Genomic DNA, 22159 nt, shown 5'->3' on the forward strand with positions numbered 1-22159 from the left:
AAATAGTATACGACCGTCGCTATTATTTCTTTACAAATTACCAATCGTAAATTTAACACAGCGAAAACGGAACGGGAATAATAAGGCATCACTCGACGAAGTGTTAGTTGTTATGTTAAATTTTAATAATAAGTTAAAATTAGGTATAAGAGGATGAAAGTAGAGATTGTATGCTTGTGATAAAAAAAAAAAATGAGTCTATAAGCCGTAAATTTCTCAACGGGGTTTCAATAATGAAAAAAAATAATAATAATAAAACGTGAGAGGCACCGCAAATCGGCGCGGCGCGCCTTTGGAATAGGATGTCGGGCGCGTAAAACGAAACAACAATTTTTTTAAAATAAAATGGGTTTCACTAAAAATAAAGTTAATTACACAGTTTTAAGTGTATTGATTCAGAAATAAATATAATGAGAGGGTGAAATATTTAAATTTTTAATATCAATGAAGTCTAATGAACGAATAAATGACTAAAGAAAGAAAAAGAATAAATACAGATGAAGACAATTTGGAAGCACAAAGAGAGCCACCTCTCGAAGTAAGCGCATCCAAAGGCAGCGTAGCCGAAAATTCATGATACCAAAGCTTGATGGTGTGGAGAGTGCGCACTCTCCTTTCTCGCGCAGGTTCATGGATAGACTAGGGACGTGACGCCTGAAAGATATCGTGAAACAACAAGAGGTACTTCCGAAGTGTAACCATCTAAAAAGGAAAGGGAAAGGGATACTTATTGTGAAAATCCATCCTAGTACCTGTGAGAAAGCCGTGCCGCCGTCAACGAGCCTGGCCGTTGTACCGCTATACGATGCCTTGCCCGCAGTAATAGGAACAGAGGGAGACACAGTATCTGTCCGTGAGGTGATACTCCAGAGACCAGCAGATGAGTGGAAAACTTTCCACAGAAGGATATCCGCTGCTCGAAACGAGCCTGGCTCAATAGTAACGCCACTACCACGCCCTGGTTGCAAAGGCAGACGACGCCAAACGAGGTACGCTCCTATTGCACCAGAAGAAGAAAAACGTAACACGAAATAATAATTCCGAACGAGGGCCAAACGTCTACAAATGTAGCCTCTCGGAATACAAAAAAAATGGACAGCCCAAGAGTCGAAGACTGCAGCGCCACGACCCCTTCGCTGACTAGTATAAAAGAACGAGAAGAATAAAAAAACATTACGAAAACAAAATAAACGCACGACATTACAGGAGAAAAATAAAATAATAATAAATTATGACAAATGATAATAAGAAAGGAAAATAAATCAAACTCTGACTTATTCAGGAGCATTGCTTTGAGCAGGAAAATAGTAATTAAAATAAATATAGAAACAATACGTAAAGTTAGTTGTTTTTTTTTTTTTTTGTTAGAATAGTTAGATTGTAGTTGATTTTTTTTTATATAAACTGTTATCATGCCATGTATTTAACGGATGAACAAGGAATTGGATGGGTGGCCGATGAGATCAGGGCGTACCTTTCGACTTTAATCCAGATGGGGCGAATGATACACCCCTGTTACCGGCGGGCTTCTCCCGGTGTAAAATAATCATTTAGTAGCTCAAGTCGAAACGTAACCCTGACCTCTAGAAACGGCTTCATAAAACATCTAATCTGATTCCTTGCTCAGCCACGTAAGTATTTTTTAATCATAAGTAAAGGCCTTCGTCCGGTGTGTGAAAATCGCATATTGGGCGGAGGTGTAATTAAGATAAATTTAATTTAATTTAAAAGGTATAAATGATGATGGATGAAAGCGATAATTTTAAGACTAAATATAAGTATTCAAATATAATAAATTTTGCCGCGCATTGTGCGTGAAATCCTCGCGCGCCGGCGCCAGGGTCAGGCTCGTGATTCGCCGAATCAAAGATCATGCGATCAAGACTTGGCCAATCACTAGTCCCTTTTACTAATGGCGTGGGTACGCGACGTTTAAAAAAATAAATAAATGAGTAAGCGTCCCCTTTCCGACATATACGGACCTGCGTAACTAATTGTAAAAACCTAAACATGTAAAGAAAGTGTAAAATATAAGGAATACCAAGTTACACGAGACAGACGTGGTTTTATTTAATTCCACCCTCAAATATATCGTACTTTTTTTTTTTGTGAATCCGGGGTTCGATGGACACCTGAGCTAGCCGCTGGAACCCCGGGGATCTCATACTCTTGAAGCTTAGTAAGATGCCATGTCTCACAGCCATACAGGAGCACAAGTAGCACGCGCGCGTTAAACAAACGACATTTGGTCCTCACTCCTCACAGAATACAGCCCTTGACCCCCATGCGACTCCAAGTTGGTTGAACGCAGAACCTGCCACACCCATGCGGATTCCAAGCTCACTAGAAATACCACCATCATCGGCAACCGTGGCACCCAAGTATTTGAATCTGGACACCAGCTCGACGGGCAGACCGGAAACCCGCAGAGGAGTGTCGGCGTCGATGCATGCAGCACTGCACATGGATTTGGTCTTAGCCGCATTCAGATTAAGACCCACACGTTTCGAGTTCGCGGCGAGCCTGTTCACGGTTACCTCCAACCGTTCGATCGTCGAGTCAAACACGACTGCGTCATCTTCATACTCCATGTCGCACAGTCTTTTTTCGCATAGATCGGTTGTGTCATCATGATGTAGGCGTATCCCACTGTCGGGCAAAAACGTCTTACACATTATGAAATCCATCATGATGATAAAAAGAAAGAGCGTAAGTACACATCCTTGCTTGACTCCTGGCGTGATTTCAAAGAGGTCAGAGGATGTTCCGGCTGCTCTCACGCGACACTCTGTATACCAGAGAGCACTTATCACGGCGACCAGTTTTCGTGGGACATCATAGCCTAGCAGAATTTGCCACAGAGATTCATGATGAAGACTGTCAAAGGCCTTTTCATAGTGCATGAAGCAGCAGACGACAGGTATATTCATCTCTTGGTACTATTGCACGAGGCATCGGAGAGTTGAAATATGCTGCGAGCAGGACTTCCCCGGGACACATCCACTCTGCTGCGCACGCAAAACTTCCAGCATGGGACTTCTAATCCTGTACAGGAAAATCTGCGCCAACACCTTCCCGGGAACGATGAGGAGAGTGATTCCTCTGTAATTATTACAATCTTGTGGGTTACCCTTTTTGTGCAGAATAACAACGATACCATCCCTCCAAGCTTTAGGGCACTGCTCCCTCTCCCACCCTCTCCCAAGGACGGCAATATAGCGGTCAGTCCGCTGAGCAGAAATTCTGCATGGATGCCATCATCTCCAGGAGATTTCCTGCGCTTCAGACTTTTGACTGCCTCTTTAACTTCAGCAGTTGTCGGAGGATCTTCGCAGAATCCCGATGCAGTAGTGATTCCGAGGGCGGTGATCTCCGACGGAATATCGAAGGGATGCAATGGATGTGGGCGATTCAGGACATACCTACCTGAAATGTTGGCGCCATAGCTCTTGGACCTTTGCAGGTTCAGTGACTGTCATTCCGTCAGAGTTGCTTAATGCAGTGGCCATTGGACGTTTCCTACCGCAAATTGCTCTGGTGATGCGGAAGAGAGCTCTTGGATTATTCTTGCAGGCAGCAGATTCCGCATCCCGAATGAGGTCATCCAGGCGTCGGTGCTTATCGCGGCGGGCAGAACGCTTTACCACGCTGTCCATTGTCTGGTATTCCGCGCTGCGCTGTGGGTCGTATGTACCATTGTCCCGCAATTCTTTCAGAAGCTTCCTCTTCTCAATCATCTCCCATGTATGAGGTGACATCCAGTCCTGCCTATGCATATGCCGTTCTGCTAAGGCAGTAGTTGCGGAGCTCATTATAGCATCCCGGAATAATATCCATTTTCCTTCCAAGGGATCCGAGTCGATGGAAGACGTACCAGAAAGAGTCCGAGCATCATATAAGCGCTTCCGCAGCTCCAGCTCATAGGTTGCACGCACACGGGTACTTTTCAGTTTTTCCACATCGAGTCTGACGGTTCTTTTGGGTTTTGGGACTCGTTTAAGGTCTATACGAGATTTTCCCACCAAGAGTTCGTGGTCACTGTGGATGTCTGCACCTCTATATGTCCGCACGTCTAGCAGTTCATGCCGATATTTCGCTTTGACCAAAATGTGGTCGATCTGGTTTCTTTTATTGCCGTCTGGCGATGTCCATGTATATTTGTGGATGGTCTTATGAGGGAAAAGACTACCACCAATCACAAGACCATTCATGGAGGCAAAATCTACCAGACGGGAACCATTATCGTTCATTTGGCCAAGGCCATGTTTTCCCAGCACAAAGGGTCCACGCGAGAGGTCAGATCCTACTTTGGCATTTAGATCACCAGAATAATTGCGTGATCACAGCTGCGGATATTTCCAGCGGCTTCCGCCAAACTTTCGTAGAATGTATCCTTATCTGCATCGCTAGCAACCTCTGTGGGAGTATAGCACTGCAGAAAAATTATGGAGCTTGACTTGGTCTTGAAAGTAGCACGGAGAAGACGTTCGGAGATAGGTTCCCAGCTGGTGAGGCACTTGCAAGCTTCCTTGGACATCAGCAATCCGACTCCACTACGTCGCAATATGGCATGTCCGGAGTACAATAGACGAAACCCACGAATAAACTTCTCGCCAATGCTAGTGAGTCGAAGCTCACTGATCCCGAGAACATCTAACTGGTATTGAGAGAGTATTTCTGTTTGATGCTCGGCCTTTCCAGGGACATTTTGAGTACGGATATTGTAGGTTCCAAAATTCTCATAAATTTTGTTATTATTTACCAGTAAAAAAGTCGCTGAATAATACAATAGGTATTTGTAAACGAATACAGTACAGTGACGTTCCGTGGGGGTAGGCAGATTGAGCGTAGCTTTTTTTTCTTTTCTAGATGCCTTTATGGATACCTCGCATTTACTATCGAGGTTTCTTAAGGACTTTGGCACGCAAACTACTCTTTGTGCCGGCTTAGAGAATATGCCTTATTGAAAAATATTCTTCTACCCGCATCGGGTATTGCTAATTTGAATTCGGCCAAGGCCTATGAAACCGCCTTGCAAAAATCCTGGAAAATTCTTTGTAGCGCAAGGCGGTGGTGATTCTGATGAATATTTTGTCGTATTCATTGTGAACTGAGGACTGCGATTTGTAGCCGAGTTTTTTCCCGTGGTAAAAGAAATGTCGCATAGGACTGATATTCTGAGCATATACTTATCCTATCTTATATGGTTGCAGTCACTAGATCTGAAAGGCATGAATCATCGTTACATGTCACCATTTATTATTTTTATTCTTTTTATTACATCAATACAGAAATTAAGAAGTGCATCTCTTCCGGCCTCGTTTGTCATGGTCCCCGGAAGGTCTTGAATTTCCGCATCTGCCATCTGTAATAAAAAGTTCAGGTTGTGCCGCTCCTTGCTAAAGATTTGACAATCTAGGAGTAAATGTAGGACGTCCTGGTCGCTTCCGTCGTCGCATGGATACTTTCCATCAGATGTTATTTTAAACCGGTGCAGGTATGCTCGCATGACTCCGTGACCTGTAAGAATCTGAGTCATCTCAAAACACAGCCCTTTATGCACCCTGACGTCTCGTGCTGCTGTAATCGAAGGTAAAAACTTTCGGGTCAACTCCCCTGTCGATGAGTTTATGTATCGTGAGTTCCATTCGCTTTTCACCATATCTGAAATTGTAATTTTCGCGTAGCTCAGAGGAAATTTGTCATAAGCTATCGCGGTCTTAGGTTTAGAGGCACCATGCCGAGCCAATTTGTCGGCTCTTTCATTTCCTTCTATCCCGGTGTGTCCCCTTATCCACTTGAAGTGCACCTCGGGGTGGCGCCGTCTCAGTATTGCGGACTCGCTGTGAATAGAAAAGACAATCGGATTAGTAGACAAGGGATCTCCAATTGCTTGGATTGAGCTTTTGGAGTCAAAATAAATACAAATACTATGGTTTTCGGTGAGCTTTCGTTGTATTGGATCTGAGCCTGCCCACTCCAGAGCGCATTGGATGGCATAGAGTTCGGCCTGCATTGCCGTACAATAGCTAGCAAGGCGGTACTTACGAGCCGCTATCTCACCGCCATTAATGTATGCCACAAACCCTGCACCAGTACCGCCATCAATTTTGCTCCCATCCGTGAAAATCGGCATATTCTTGTATTCGTTGTTTCCAACGTTGGATAAGGATAAGAAGGATAAGAAACCACTTCAGAAAATAGTATAGCCGGGTGTGGCAGCCTTCTATAGTCCACCGGTTTTTCGTAAAGCCTATCGTCTGGCAGAAAACCTGCGAGGCCCTCCTCGCCCTTCTTAGCTCTGTAAGTGAGAGCGATTTGTTTTAAACGTAAATCTAGAGGCATAAGTCCTGCTAGAGCTTGCGTTGAATTTAGTGAAGCCGTGCGGTAAGCTCTGCATATTCGTATAGCTAGTGCACGCTGAACCGTATTGAGTTTTTTTGCTATGTTTTTCCGTTTGGCAGCTTCATACCATATGCTGGCCGCATACGTGATCATAGGCTCAATAGCACAAGTGTAGAGAATTCGAAGAGCTTCAGAAGATACACCCCATGTGGGTTTGGCCATTCTTGCTAGTTTGAGCGAAGTAATCGCTGCTCTTTTGCAGATGCTATCCGCGTGCTTTGACCAATTTAGTTTGTCATCGATTACAACCCCTAAAAGCTTAAAATCCCTAGAAAAAGATAGAGGTTGCCCATTCATCACCAGCGAAGGCGGAGAGACGCGCCTCCTAGTAAAGAATAAGGCCTTCGTTTTCTCCGCGGAGAAAGACAATTTGACCTTCCTTCCCCAGGCCTCGACGCTCTCCAACACGCTGTTAGTCATGGTTTCTAGAAAACCAAGTTCGTTGGATTCCACAATCAGCAAAGGCCTGTGCGTGTACACCTTTAGGAAACGGCATAGAGAGAAGATCGTCGAGAACTATATTCCACAGGACAGGGCCGCAAGACGAACCTTGTATGCATCCCTTTGATGTCTCTTTGGTAGCAGATGCTCCAGCATATTCAACGAAAACTTCTCGGTCGGATAGATAGTTTTTGATGAGCCTGAAAATGTTAGCGGGACAATTTTTAGATTTCAACTGTTGAAGAAGATATGGCCACCATGCGTTGTCAAACGCGCCTTTGATATCTAGAGATACCGCCACTACGAGCTGACTATCGCGGTTAATCCCCCTGATTCTATCAATTGCTGCATGAAGCGCGTCTTCAGTACTCTTTTGAGAGGTGAAACCGTACTGGTATTCGTTGAGCAGGTGTTTAGTTTGAAGTTTCCAGGAAACTCGATTAATAAATAATTTTTCGAGTACTTTGCCGAACACGGACAGCAATCCGATGGGCCGATATGACGAGACGTTAGCGTAGTCGTCCTTTCCCGGTTTGGGAATAACCACCACTCTAGCTACCTTCCAGATTTTTGGAAAATGACCAATTCGCAAACAGGCATTATAAAAAGCGACAACTATGCTAGGAACAGTTAAGAATGAATTGAGACAGATATCCGCCGTGAAGCTGTCGTGTCCCGGAGCTTTAGCTGGATTGAACAGCCTCATTGTTCTTTGCTTTGGCAAGAAGATGAGGAATAAATAATGTCATTATTGTTATTGTTATGGCACTTAATTTTTATTAAAAAATATTCATATTAAAATATTACAAATAAATATGTTAAATAAACAAAAGTTGTATCTGTTTTATACAATGAGACACACGATACAGTATCAAAATTTATCGTCTCAAGGAAAAGGGAAATAAGTCAATAACATGAAAGTGAGATGTATTTTAAACAAGTACATAATAAGATAAAGTTATCCGGTAATTATATTTTTTCTTGAAAGCAGAAAATTATTGTAGATTTTGACTCATCTTCCTTCTCCATATTAATAAACATTAGGTGGTAGTTAGTGTACATAACATGATTTTAGACATATTTACCTTTTCCTTGACCACAGAAATATAATCAAACTTACTTAAGTAAATGATACATTATATAATATAATATTTTCAATTGGTAAAAGATTATTATTCAAATTATTGCCTTTTTTTGTTCTTACAATATTTTTAATCATACAACATTGTAAATTGATTATTATGTATATTTATTGTTTCAAACTTTATTGTTAGTATTTTGTGGCTGTACATGAATCATAACTTTGACGCCCAATCCTGCCCTGGCCGTTTCAAACGCCTTCTCTGTCTCTTCCATGGTAAAGTGATGAGTTACAAGGGGCTTCACATTTATCTGTCCGCTGGCAACCATAGACAATGCAAGGGGATAACTGTAAAAAAAAATATAAATATTACTTTAAAATACTCACGGGTATGTAGGTATGCTATACCTACAAACAAGATACATGTTGCCGATTAAAGACGGTAGTAGTTGTTCGTGAAGGAGGCGTGAATTTATTTACTTTTCAAATAATGATGATAACAATAAATATAACGGTAATTCGGTTCGATGTGTGTTTAATGGAAATTTGTAATCGAGTGACATCTCCAATTGATTTGGACCCGCTTTTATACATTTTTAGAGTATGGAATAATATTATGAAATTATAACGAAATTAATTCGTAATGTTATGAAATTGCAGACCCACTATCCCATAACATTACGAAATCATATACAGGGACTGACCGATTGAAATTGCAGACCCACTATCTCATAACATTACGAAATCATATACAGGCACTGACCGATTGAAATTGCAGACCCACTATCTCATAACATTACGAAATCATATATATACAGGCACTGACCGATTGAAATTGCAGACCCACTATCTCATAACATTACGAAATCATATACAGGCACTGACCGATTGAAATTGCAGACCCACTATCTCATAACATTACGAAATCATATACAGGGACTGACCGATTGAAATTGCAGACCCACTATCTCATAACATTACGAAATCATATACAGGCACTGACCGATTGAAATTGCAGACCCACTATCTCATAACATTACGAAATCATATATATACAGGCACTGACCGATTGAAATTGCAGACCCACTATCTCATAACATTACGAAATCATCAATCAATCGATTGTACATGAAAAATGAATATTCAATAAATAATACTATAATTGAGGCGCTGAGTCGCTAAAGTGGCTCCTGAGGGTTTTTTGAGTTTTGAGTAAATTACGAAAAAATGTTATGGACAGTGTGTTAACTTTATGTGTAATTTAAGTGGTTTTGTATCTTCCAGGTTAATATTAAAAGTAAAATAAAACCTCAAATTCAATTTATATGTGGCAACATTCCAAATAAATCCATTTAAATTGTCCGGAGAGCGGACTTGAGTCACTCGCTGTCGCAAGGAGCAAAATTTGTTACTCACATTTTGACATTCCATGTCAATAGAGTCGAATTTGGCACTTGCGGGAACATGGTCGGCCGGAAATGACAGCTCAGTAACGGCCCGTATTTATTTCAATAAAATATAGATATTTTATAATTTATTTTGCCAAACAAATATTTCGTAGCCATACTTACCTACTAGCTGGTAGGTCTTTTTTTACATTGCATCTATTTAGCTTTTAAAGTGGTATACATACATACATAAAAAAGCATTTTTTCGTAATAATGAATCGTTGTTTATCAAGGAGCAGCAAGCAAGAAATTACAGAAGTATACAAAATAAAAGAATAAGTGATTTCTGGGGATGATTGGAAATAAGTTGATTAAATAAAATATTAGTACAGTATAATTCTTTAACTACAGCGGTCCCTAAAAATTTGATTTCGAATAAACGATAATCGCCATATTATACTAAATTTTTCGAAATAATTTTTTTTCGTAACTTGTATGGGGACTATTAAGTATGAAGTAGGTAACGAAAAATAATTTTAATCAGTGTTTGCTGGAGTAAAGCCAAAAAACGAATTTGATGATGTAAGTCGAAACATGTGTCTACTTATAACTAAATAAATACATCCCAAAAAGTATGTTTTTAAACCAAACGCAATCCTATGAGTAATCATATCAACATGTAAGTCATATCCCATGACTTATTGAAATTATCAGAGTTGGTCTATGGCATAAACCAATATTAGGGTAGCGCAGTGCCCAACCAATCCTATGCACGGGTTATCAGCTTTTAATATAGATATGTAAATATTTATATAAAGACCTTTAAGGCGGTTATGTTAATTAATTTATTATAATTATGGATTCGCTTAGAAAGTCGTCAAATGATTCAAAAATAATGTTCAATTAATAAGGGTCCCAATAATAATATTTTTGACACAAACTAAAAATATGTTAAAAACTTTTATTTAAAAATCTTAATTACATCACGCTTATTATCCAATTTTTTTTTTTTTTTTTTTTTTACGGCATACTTAAAAAAAATGCATATGAAACTAAAAATTAATATGTGACACCACTGGATTATTCAAACTATAGCAAAAATTAATGTTTGGAATGCCCATTTTCAAATACTTTTCCTGGCGTAACGCATTACATCTCCAGCCAGCTGGATTTCTCAAACGCTTCCTTGATTCTCCTGGTTGAGATTCCCGTACACTAACTAATGAAGCATCCATTATTAATTAATAAAAACAATCAAATAGACGAAGCAAAATCATGACTTTTTCACTGTACACACGTGACCAGTTTGACACGATTGCATAGAGAATTTAAAGTACGTTTAAAATCAGCATTTGAATGGCGGCGTCTGATTGGTCGGTTATGAAGAGACAATTTATCGACTCATTATTTTTTCAAAGAGCGCGCTTGGCGACTCACGTCAATATTTATTTTGATTTATTGACGAAATAGGAAGGAATATGAAACTCTCAACTGGAAAAGTTGGTAGATATATCAATATAGCACATGTGTACATTCAAAACTAATTTTATCAAAAAATCGCCAGGAGCCAGTTTAGCGACTCGGCGCCTCAATTGTGATCTGGGTCCCAGGAATCTAATGACAGCCACAGGTTTATGGTATACAGTAATACCCCGGAGTTACACAATAGGTGGGTCCGACGAAAATCGCTTAAATCAAATTTGCGTAAGTCTGGGTACAACTTTGCATATAAATAAATATAAATTTTGTTTAATTGGGACCAAGGACTAACAAGAACACTAGTTTACAAGAAAAATATTTAATTAAATACAGTTCTTTGTACATACAGTATATATATTAAAAAAATAAATGAGTTTCGTAAATAAATTATTTCAATGTCGGCTTCATAAAATCTAACAAATTTGTCTGACGACACAGAGCCTTCTTTTTTTCATGCAGGACTTCTTTGTAGCAAGCTAATAATTTTTTTATTCCTTGCTTTGTAGCTATAACGCGTTCTTCGTTGGAGTCTATGTTTTTTTAAATTTTTAAACCCTTTTCAATTGAGCTGAGTCCTTTCTGTAAAGCTTGCAATTAATAATTGTCAAGTGATTTTCTGGTGGCACTGGGTCTGAAGTGTCGGATAAAGAACTGCATTACTCTGTTTCTTTGTTTACCACTCCACAATGGGCAGTATTAATATTTTTTTATATACCATGTTCGACTCTAAGATCACATGGACACTCACAGAGTGGAGGTTGTATCTACAGATTTTTGTATTTTCTTTTTACAAGAAATGGATGTTAGCCACTTGCTCAACCTATTAGATCCATACTCTCGATCCAAACAAACATTCAGAAAAATATGTGAATTTTTGCTAGACACGGATCCAAACCGACGCGGTAACCGCTCAGTCATTTTAGACGTGCATATGAATATCATAGTCTGTATTATTATATATATACTTCTATATTATATATTAATTGAAATGGTGTTTTTGGTAGAACTCTATTACAATGATGTTAAAAACATTGGATATAAATAGTAAACAGTATACACTCACTCATTGCAATATCGGAAAATGCCTCTAATGTCAACTTCTCTGGCCAAAGCGTGCTGCAGAGGAATCTTCACTTCGGAAGCACCCATGCCAATTAGTACTGCTACTCCGCCGGGACGTGTTACCTGTAATGAGAACACAATATAAAGAGAAGGAAAAAAACATACTATTGTTTATTGATAAATTTAGTCTATGGTTTCGTCATTCCGTATTATATTTTTAATGATCACTATCTCTATAAATCCAAGTTTGGAGGGTGCCGACTCACATAGTAATACAGATGCCAACGATTCAATAAATATATTAGATAGAATTTCAAATCAGTTTGTTTTTCATTTCTTCAGCTTTGTTAAATAAAAATCCAATAATACTGAACAGTAAAACATTTCATTTCTGATTCTAAGGTTCAAATAGGTACAGATTTGGTTTAAATCTTGCATTTTCAAGTGAATTTTAATCATGATATGTCATGTTTATGTGAAGTGAGTGAAAAAAATGAAGAACGTTTGTTCATAATCAGACTGTTGCCAATCATTACTTTTACCCAAAGTATAATATTTCACAATAGATGACGTAAGTAACAACGTACGCAGTACACAATATTATTATAATATACATTGGGAAAGAATTTTTGATCAAGTATGCAAACATTGTGAGTCTCATATAGAGAATACTTATAATACGAAGAATTGTGAACGATCAAAAAAAAATCAGATTCATTATTAATAGGTACGTTCCAGCTAATCAAATCAAACTGAATCAAACAAATCGAACCGGACGGTTGAATCTCTGACTATTTGGCAGAAATTTTACAGGAACGCGATTCTGACAACTAATTAGTGTGGCCAGTACCTAAAATGAATTCAATAATTTATTTGTCTCAGTAACAGTAACACATTTATTGAAATGTCAACTTGTTATGAAATTCTAACCTCCTATAGCTCGTCATCTGGAATAACACAAATTTAATTGTCGTATTCATTTAAATCAAGCTTAAATATTGGGACCATACCTAAATAAGATTTCATATAAATAAAAAGGATTTCAAGTTATACACATTTATATTTTTTATAAAAATCAATGTTTTTTTAAAATAGATATAAAAAATATTAAAACTATGAATTAGTCAAAAATTTAAACGGCGAAAATTTGAAAACTTAATAAACTAAATTTTAATAATAAATAAAACCATAAAAATAATGTAATAATAACGAAAGCTATGTACCAAATATGTGACAAATTCACATTTTTTTTTACAATAATTGACTTAAGAAAAATAAATCTTTCTAATGTTTTCAGATACATATTTATTAATTAATACAGTTGGAATTGTAAATTATCACAAAAAAATCTCCAACTGCAAGCTTCGTATTTTTCCGCTAGGTTGGTGTATTTATTGATCCCCCTTAAATGAATCAAATTGAATTAGTATGTAAGGAATGGTGGAATTACCAGAACCGCGATACGAATGGTGGATTCAACTCCACTGCAGTCGAGGGTTTTGTCGGGTTCCATTCCCATTTTTTTGCAGATGTTCTTAACAATGTCCTCTTCTTTATCCTCCCTCTTGATGAGCAGAGTGTGCGTGGCACCTAATTCTTTTGCCAGGTCTAAACGGCTTTGGAGTAAATCTGCAAGAGAAACATTTTTATGATATAATATTATTTATTATTATTAGACGATGTCCGATCCTGCACAGAATGAAGGTTTGTATCAGTAGATTATTGTTTTTACGAGAAATGGATGTTAGCCACTTGCTCAACCTATTAGGTTCATACTCTGACTCTAAACACAAATTGAAAAACGATATATGTGCATGGATTTGAATCTGGGACCTAAGACATTATAGACCGACGCGTAAGCCGCTTGGCCATCGTAACATGAGTAAATCTTTAAAACTGAATTGAAACATAAGTCTCTTGTTAATTGAATTAACATTTACATGGTAGAGCTCCATTATAATGGCTTGGAAAAAATCTTTTTGTCAATTCTACATTATTTGGGATATGTTTGTTGACAGTTGTATTGCGATATAAATTCATTCTCAGAATAATAAGAATTTAACTAAAGCTAAAATTCAAACAGCGAACGTTTAGTGAGTCTAAATTCATGTCAGTGGAAGATGATGTGCTTTCTGAAATCTATCTGCCTCACCCCCTGCACATGGCTGTAGCGGAGTAAGGTTTCAATTTTATTTAATTAATCTATTATAATACACAATGACATTAATATGGACGAAGCATCTGGAAAAAAAATGACACTCACTTTTTTGTCGGGTCTGCCGAATGGCATAATCTGTTCTAATGCCATTACAATAAAGGTAGTATTGCTATAAATTCCTGATGCTTGTTGTCGAGTTTGCCGAATGGCATAATTCATATTTTAATAACAATATTGCTTGCTCAAATGAACATTGACACTAGAAACACTGTTCTAACGCCATCACAATAAAGGTGATATTGCTATAAGTGCCCGATGCGTGATATCGCATAATGGAAATTGCGAAATTTTGTCACATGACATCTACCTAGGCATGTGCAAATATCGCTATGCGCTAATTTACTTGCTAGATACTGTACTGAGTGCGTTGTCCATTAATAATGTCATTGATAATATAAGATTTAAAAAAAGTCAGAATAGTGATGACGGGGGTTGAAATTGTTACATTGAAAAAGGTTTATTTCTACGGACATTGGTTATATTTGGATCGTTCTGAGGATGGATTTATAGCCCAAAACTGTCAATATAAATAACTCAAATATTGTAGAATTAACAAAAAAATGATTTCCAAACCATTATAGTTAATCTTCCGTATTTGTTTTTATTTTGTCATTTACAGCACTAATGATTTTCGTAAGAGTTAAGATCTTCTCCGTAATCTGATTGTTATGTAGATTAAGTAGAAAAATTATATATTATTTTATTTTGTCAATTGTAAAAATTTTCATTTTCACCTGTGATAAGGATATCGGTGGCGCCCATAGCCTTGGCGGTGAGCAGTGTCACCAACCCGATGGGCCCTGCCCCTAAGATGAGCACCGCGCTACCCGCAGTAACGCCAGCCCTACGGCAACCGTGCACACCCACCGACAGTGGCTCCAGCATGGCTCCTTCTTCCATACTCACATGGTCGGGAAGCCTGCGATTTATACACATTTGTAAAATTAATTCTGCGGTCTCAAGGACAAAGAAGACAAGTCAAAAACATGAAATTGAGTTGAATCTGTATGATATTTATAAAAATACAATAAAGAGATAAGCCAGCAAAATATATGAGATATTGCAGTTTATTGAACAACATATTGTCTTTCTTGAAATATTTATATACTTATAAAAATTTTTAAAATACTTCTGATGCTCTTATTTCCTCACCCCGGGGCTGAGGGGCTCGATTCTCGGTGAGCTCACAATACATTGACCCACCAAACAGTCAATATTTCTTTATAAGGGCTAGTCCTGAACTGGTCTCCTGGCCGACATTTTCCGCCATTATAACTCTCGAATTAGCTTAAATTTCATGACCAACTATTTCGTAGCATTTCTGTATGTAAACACTCCATCTACTTATTTACCATATCTATGCTTATACCTATAATATATAAATCTACTAGAGAATTATTACTTGTAGCAGAAGTCTGCAGCGTGGGCGTAATATCGTGTAAGATTGCCATGGACAGGAGGCGTAGCGCAGAAGTACATGTCAGGACAGAGGTTGTACTGGCCATTCTTGCAGAAGTCACAGTACCGGCACGGAACTCCTGGTTCAATAGCAACCCGATCGCCTACTTTCAAATTTTTTACTTTGCCTCCAACCTGAATAAAACAAAACATTCAATTCAAATATTTACATATTTACTTCGCTGCTGTCAGCTCTGTTAATTGATTTTGCCAGTTGCTTAAGAGCCAATGTGCTGTGTTAAGGTTGGAAATTAAGAATTTAGGGTATCTTTGGAACCTTAATCTGAGCAATGTGTAGACTTTGAGAAATATATATTATTTTATTATGTCCTGTGTTTTCTTATTCTAGAAATCAATGTTACATGATTATATCCATTGTCCTTTCGATGTAAAATGGTTTGGGGGAGTCCATTTTGTAAAAAACATCCATAATATCTCTATATTTACCCCGGTTACATGTAAATTGTATGTAAAACATTTCACCGTGGCACAGTTCGCCGTGAGCTTTCTTATCGGAAAGAGATGACCGTATATACGGTCTCCAATTTTATTAGATTCAATATGAAGATTAATTCAATTTTCATCGCTGATTTTAGCAAAATTCAAGAATTCAAGAATGAAAACCTAACCTAACTTAACAAATAATCCAGTATATCGGCTATTTTCAAAATTTGTTTGCTGCTGGGTTCCTGTAAAGTGTAAACCGACAAGAACCGTGTTTTATTTAGACATGAATTTTATGTCAGTACTATACGACCCCTTGGTCGACGGAGGGTTTTTAATATACGGCCATATATTTCCCATACAACATTTCACGGTGAACTGCATACATACAAGTTTCCGGACAAGATTTACCCTGCCTATAGCTTCTCATCGCTTAAACCACAAATATACCGCACTTTTCCAGGTAAATTCACATACCCAGACACTCCATAGTTTGAGTCTTGTGATAAATATCTGGCCTGCAGGTATAAGGGTGTTCACCTACGATTTAATACGAGTTGTCGCATCCACAAGTGGTTATCGAATGAGCGTGGCTTAGCACTCATGAATATGTGTCCGTTTGTATTATCCGTACTGTCTTGTCTTTTAGACATGCCGCATCTGAATATGAAAGCGAACATTGAACGCTCCAGATAGTTTCGCCAATTTATGAGTGCCACTGGTCTTCCAGTCACCATAGGTGTCGCATTTTGTATAATGCCGAGAGGAGTGGGACCAACCCGTTGAGAAGGTTGTTCAACAGACAAATCATCCGGGTCACAATCCTCAGTCATGAGGTCCTGACGAAAATGAAGCAGAAGTAATATTCCATTTACCTAAATAATTTGTATTTTTTGTTTCTGGGGGGGTCCGGACCCGATAACCTCCATCTTGTGTGCGTGCCTGCTTATATGTTATTTCTGTTAAGATATTAGAAAATACTTATCAAACACACAGAGCATGGTTAGGTTAGATCAGTCAGTAGAGTATTGTTTATCTTTAGATATTTGAAATGAGATAATTACAAATACATACAATAATAAATAGAGAAGAGATTCCTATTTATCTCCTGTTTTTACAACGTTTTTCTTAGCTCGTATTCTTATTTGTCCGGTACAAATCTTGATTGATTGATTGATTTTTAATTAACTTCCCGACTAGCTAGACATTTGAAACTTTTAGAATATATCAGAACACGATGCCAATGCATTTTTTTAATACTTTTAGCCATCTTTAAGTAGAATTGAATTCATTTTCAGTTAATTCTGTTTTGTACGAAAAGTTATTTTGACACCATTATTGGTAGCTAGGGGCCTGGGGTCCCAGCAACTAAATTATTAATATATACATGCGTTACTATGGAAATCAATTTGACATGTCAACATTACATTTCAGTATTATTTCTATCAAATACAATTTTTTTTGATCATTTAAGCTAGTCAAGTCAAGTTTATATGATTCAACAGAAAATTTAAAAACGTATATAAAAAGTTCTTTTTATCTTGTAATTATTTGTTAATAAAAATGAACAATTAATTAGCTACATATCTCAATTTCAGTTTGCTTGACTTATCTCCCATTTTGTTGATACTACAAACATATTTCAGGTATTTTAAACTAAGAATTAAACAAAGAAGATAAATGCCATAGAATTTAAATAAGAACATAAATAAGATTTTTGGAACACAGATAAGATGAATTTATAAGTAGTTTTTTCATTTTGATGTATAGATTGTTGGCTGTAGAAAAATAACAATAATTCTTACATTATTATTATAAATAAAATTAAGTAGTGGTAGACAACTTGCCTTTAAAGCAGTCAGTCACATTCAGATGTTAATTTCAATATGTGTTTGGATCTGGAGCGAGGATTCAATGATTCGAGCAAATTGCTGATAAATATTCCTCGTAAAAAGCTGTTACAATAATCTCCACTCTTTGGAAGCCCATATGTTTGGCATTGTAGCTTAAGAGCTCTCTTTTACTCACACGTAACAAATCAGCCGTCCACATGCACTCGCGGCGTACCACCGGTAACACACACCATCTGAACAAGCTCTAAATTGTTAATATGAATAGAGGTAGAGTAGAGGAAGATTGATTACTTTGGCTACGATACCGGATGCTTCGTGCCCAATGACCATGGGTGCTTCCACAATGAAGTTTCCACATCGCCCTGTGGTCCAGTAGTGCACGTCTGATCCACAGATTCCCACGGAATCCATCTTGAGTAGGACCTCTGTAGAAATAAACGTAATATAATCAATAAATCTTGTTGCGGTGATGTATACTATCAAATTGCACTACGCTTCCCTCTCCTACACCAGTCACATTAATTCCAGAACATGTAGAATGTTGAATAAATTTCTCAAGTTGCGTAACCTTAAAAAACTCCAATATGTAAATCTGCAGTCATTTATTGTGATACATTAGAAATAATTTAGATTTTTCTCAATTAATAAAATGTTGGACTTTTTGTAAACGTATATTGTGTTTGCCATAAAGGTTAGTCTTTATAATGTAGAAAAAATGTTTTTAAATCATAAAAAAATCTATGTGGGAGAACGCTTTGAAAAAAAAATTAAATTCCTTTTTGCGATTGTCTCAGAACTTGTTTTAATGGGTTAATGCTTTCTGTCAGTATACCCTCGATTATGAATTCAAAAGAATTAGAATTATTCAATGTGTATATTTACGCTCATCTGTGATGGTAGGTATCGCTCGTTGTTCCTGAAAAAGAAAACAATACAGTCACAATACATAATTAAAATTAACTTACAATGACTTAGACAAAGATCAGTTTTAGCAAGAATAATAAATTATGTATACTCGTACATCTGAACCCAAAACACCGTCTGTCTCAATTAGATCAGTACTTTCGAAACTTATTCGTGTCACAGCACACTATTTTAATTATAAAGTATTCGCTGCACACTGACAAAATGTGCGGCCCAGCCGAACATTAAATTACCCGTATTTATTTAATAAGTGACATAAGATCAGTCGTAATCTAAACAAATACATCTAATAACAAGTGTAATATTGTGCTCCATTGATAAGTGTTCTTAAGTGCCGGTCAGCGAAATACCAACCTAACTAAACCGTCTCTAGCTAGAAAATATGTAGCCTTAGTAATGATATATCAAATATTTAAGATAATTAATTGTTCGCCCCTTACAACTCTACCCCTAATTTTACTGTGACACTAATATTTAATCTAATTCTGCGCAGAGGTATTAAATTACAAGTTCCGTGTTTTCTTTGCTTATACTGATAAATAACTGTGTGTTCCAAGTCTTTGCAAAGATCCCCCATCACCTCACTCTACTCTGATACCAAGATGATGGACTTCCGAGCACCTGAATGAACATCATCGGCTATTTTAAAATAAAGTTACGTAAATTTGCCATAGGTAGAGTATACGTTTTATAACTTTGCACTTTTTACTACACTGATACGCCTCTTTCCCTGATTACCTCGCATAAAATTAGATCAAATGATATTCACTTGTATTTATATTAGTACTTCATAAGAAAATAAATAGATAATATGTAAAAAAATATTTTTAGAATGTATTACATCATTTTCATCCTAGAGCCGGAGTGCAAAGTTATGAAGCGTTTACTCTAACAGTCTAACATATGAGTTGCTTAGTCGACAAACCCGCTCTGGGCGATTTTTCAATAAAACTAGTTTTGAATGGATGTATCAGTAGCGAGGGGTGGAGTGTAATACGTAAATAGAGCACATTAAACTTTGTCAGTCATACATATTTGTTTTCATTGAACTAAGAATATGATTTGCAGATGGTGCTGGTGCCTAACCAAGCCATGATAATTTTGGTAGGCATGGGCGATCCTACAAAAATAGTCCACACTTTTTCAGTCATACTGTCTTATTTGTTTTCTTTGACTTAGGGCTACATATTACAGATGGCGTTGCTGCTTAAACCAAACCATAATCGATAAAAAATATTCGTTTATCTATAAAATATTATCTAACATGACTTGAGTTTTGACAGGGTTTAATTGAATTTTAAAGACTAACAAACACTATCAACACATTGTGGTCTTCGTTTAATGAAAACAAATACGTTTGACTGACAAAGTTTAGTGTGGACTATTTATATTGGATCTTAACAGTCTACATCCACCCTTTTCCATTGCTACGTATGTGCTATAGCTATATCAATAGGTCTAGCAGGCTATCGAGGTGCGAGTTTTAAATTTTGCCCTGCTTCGTCAAAAAAATCGGTGTGTGTACTTATGTACACTCGTTAGAAGTTATACTTCTTTGGCGTAACAAAACAAAACTTGTGATAAACTAGATTCTTCGACTAGCTCTTAATTATCTTGTTAAATTACACACTCAAGAAAAAGGACCTAGGAAGATCATCGAATGCGTTCGAATTCGAACATCTAAACGTTTCAAGTTTCTTGAAACAAGTTTATTGGGCCACAAATACTTAGTATGGGTAGTTTCATCCGAAACTTAAGTACACAAACTGGTGACAGTATTTCCAACTCACCTCTACAACTTACCAATCGGAGATCTTTGGTTTTGTAAAGCACGGCTGTCAAGTTGTCTGTGGCCATTGTGGATAATATATTATTTTATTTATTACAAAACGTATATGAACTCGTCAGCAAACAAGCGACATCAGCGGGAGTTGATAATAAACTAACCGCCAAATGGGGAAATATTTTAAAATAAGCAACTTGACTTTATCAAACAAGTCAGCGCTATAATGTTAGATAATTTATTATTGACAGTGTCAATGTTATCAGCAAACGTATAATTATTAATGTTACTTAACAATCATAAATTAAGTGCTTTATCAATGTAATTGTTTATGAGAAGCTTATTATCACGTCTTGAAGCTAAGTGTCAACAGGTTATAAAAATAAATCAGAATTCTCAAACTACACGAATATACATAATTAAATTTGTTAAAACTAAAAGTTCTAACCCAATTTTCTGAGCAAAATTATTATTGAAGCATTTATATTATTTTCAGCACGAAATTTTACTATTACGTCATTCAAAAATATGTCATTTTTGAATGTTGTTGCTTACAGTGTTGCCAACTAAAATTTTCAAAATTCAGTACCTTTTTTGATTTTTTCTTCAAAATATCAGTAGATTGACAAAAATGTATGAAATTCAATGATTGTGTTTGGTGAAAGCGTGCATATTGACATAATCTCACAAGTGTCTTTTAAGATATCAGATAAAAGTGACTTTTATTCATCACAAATATCATAAATTTTTCTTTTCCTGACCAAAATTTCAGTAGATTTACTGAAATTACAGTAGACATGGCAACACTGGTTGCTTATGACGTTTGAAAGCTGTTCAAAATGTTGCCAGAATAAATAGTGTCAAAAATCAGTTATTTTTCAAAAATATTAGCAGATTCAACTTATTGAACATAATTCAATCTCATTCTTGAAAATAATTTTATAAATTCACTTTGCCAGTGACTTTTTTTTAGCAATATAAAATAAATATTAGTTTATTCCGGAACATTGAAAAAATCTCATTCTTAAAGACATACCTACCTACCATACGCTGCAAAGACAAAGAGATTGGACTGCAAAGCTCATTTTAAAGAGATTGAGAAAATGTCAGACTCCCATCGTTACAGTCCGACAAACTTATCTAAAGAACGGTCAAAAATGGAACTACAAACTACCATATGGATGCCATTTTTAAAACGTCATATTCGGTCTAGATGCGACTTTTGATTGGGTAGTTTTCGACGGTGGCTCCCCCATCCATTCTTTACATAAGTTTGTAGGTCTGTACGTGTAAATTGTATGTATGCAGTTCGCTGTTGTACCGGAAACAGATGGCTGTATAGCATTTATATCAAATTCATGTCTGAGAGAGGAGTGGAACGGAGCCCTGCACCATCCACAATACTATTTCTTGTGAACTTTATGTTTAAAAATATGAAAGCATACACAAAAAAAGATTACCTACTATAGTGAAACAACTTAACCTTGAAATTGCGCAGATTATCATTTCTTTTACTGCTTTCCGACCGCTCTTACATGAAGTCTATTGCGTTGTTTTATCTCGATCGGTGTCGCTTTAACCACATGACATTTTCTGTCAAAGCTATTGAACTTTTCACTTATG

General features: G+C 36.9%; 2 protein-coding genes across 2 annotated transcripts; both read right to left on the bottom strand.

Moving 5' to 3' along the window:
• Positions 1 to 2628: 2628 nt before the first annotated feature.
• Positions 2629 to 4250, bottom strand: LOC147072735 (uncharacterized). Its single transcript, XM_085945696.1, has 3 exons — positions 3524 to 4250; positions 3158 to 3426; positions 2629 to 2649 (listed from the first exon to the last, which is right to left on the bottom strand). Exons 1-3 carry the CDS (start codon positions 4248 to 4250, stop codon positions 2629 to 2631), a joined length of 1017 nt encoding a protein of 338 aa, XP_085801822.1.
• Positions 4251 to 7608: 3358 nt separating this feature from the next.
• LOC147072736 (sorbitol dehydrogenase-like) lies at positions 7609 to 21097 on the bottom strand. The gene is made up of 8 exons (XM_085945826.1): positions 20557 to 21097; positions 18712 to 18745; positions 18121 to 18254; positions 15477 to 15667; positions 14809 to 14993; positions 13307 to 13485; positions 11858 to 11979; positions 7609 to 8275 (listed from the first exon to the last, which is right to left on the bottom strand). Exons 1-8 carry the CDS (start codon positions 20608 to 20610, stop codon positions 8104 to 8106), a joined length of 1071 nt encoding a protein of 356 aa, XP_085801952.1. The 5' UTR covers positions 20611 to 21097; the 3' UTR covers positions 7609 to 8103.
• Positions 21098 to 22159: the final 1062 nt, after the last annotated feature.

The sequence above is a fragment of the Rhyacophila brunnea genome, unplaced genomic scaffold, assembly GCF_057557595.1.
Source record: "Rhyacophila brunnea isolate RB1 unplaced genomic scaffold, BYU_Rbru_1.0 scaffold_19, whole genome shotgun sequence".
Lineage (NCBI taxonomy): Eukaryota > Metazoa > Arthropoda > Insecta > Trichoptera > Rhyacophilidae > Rhyacophila > Rhyacophila brunnea.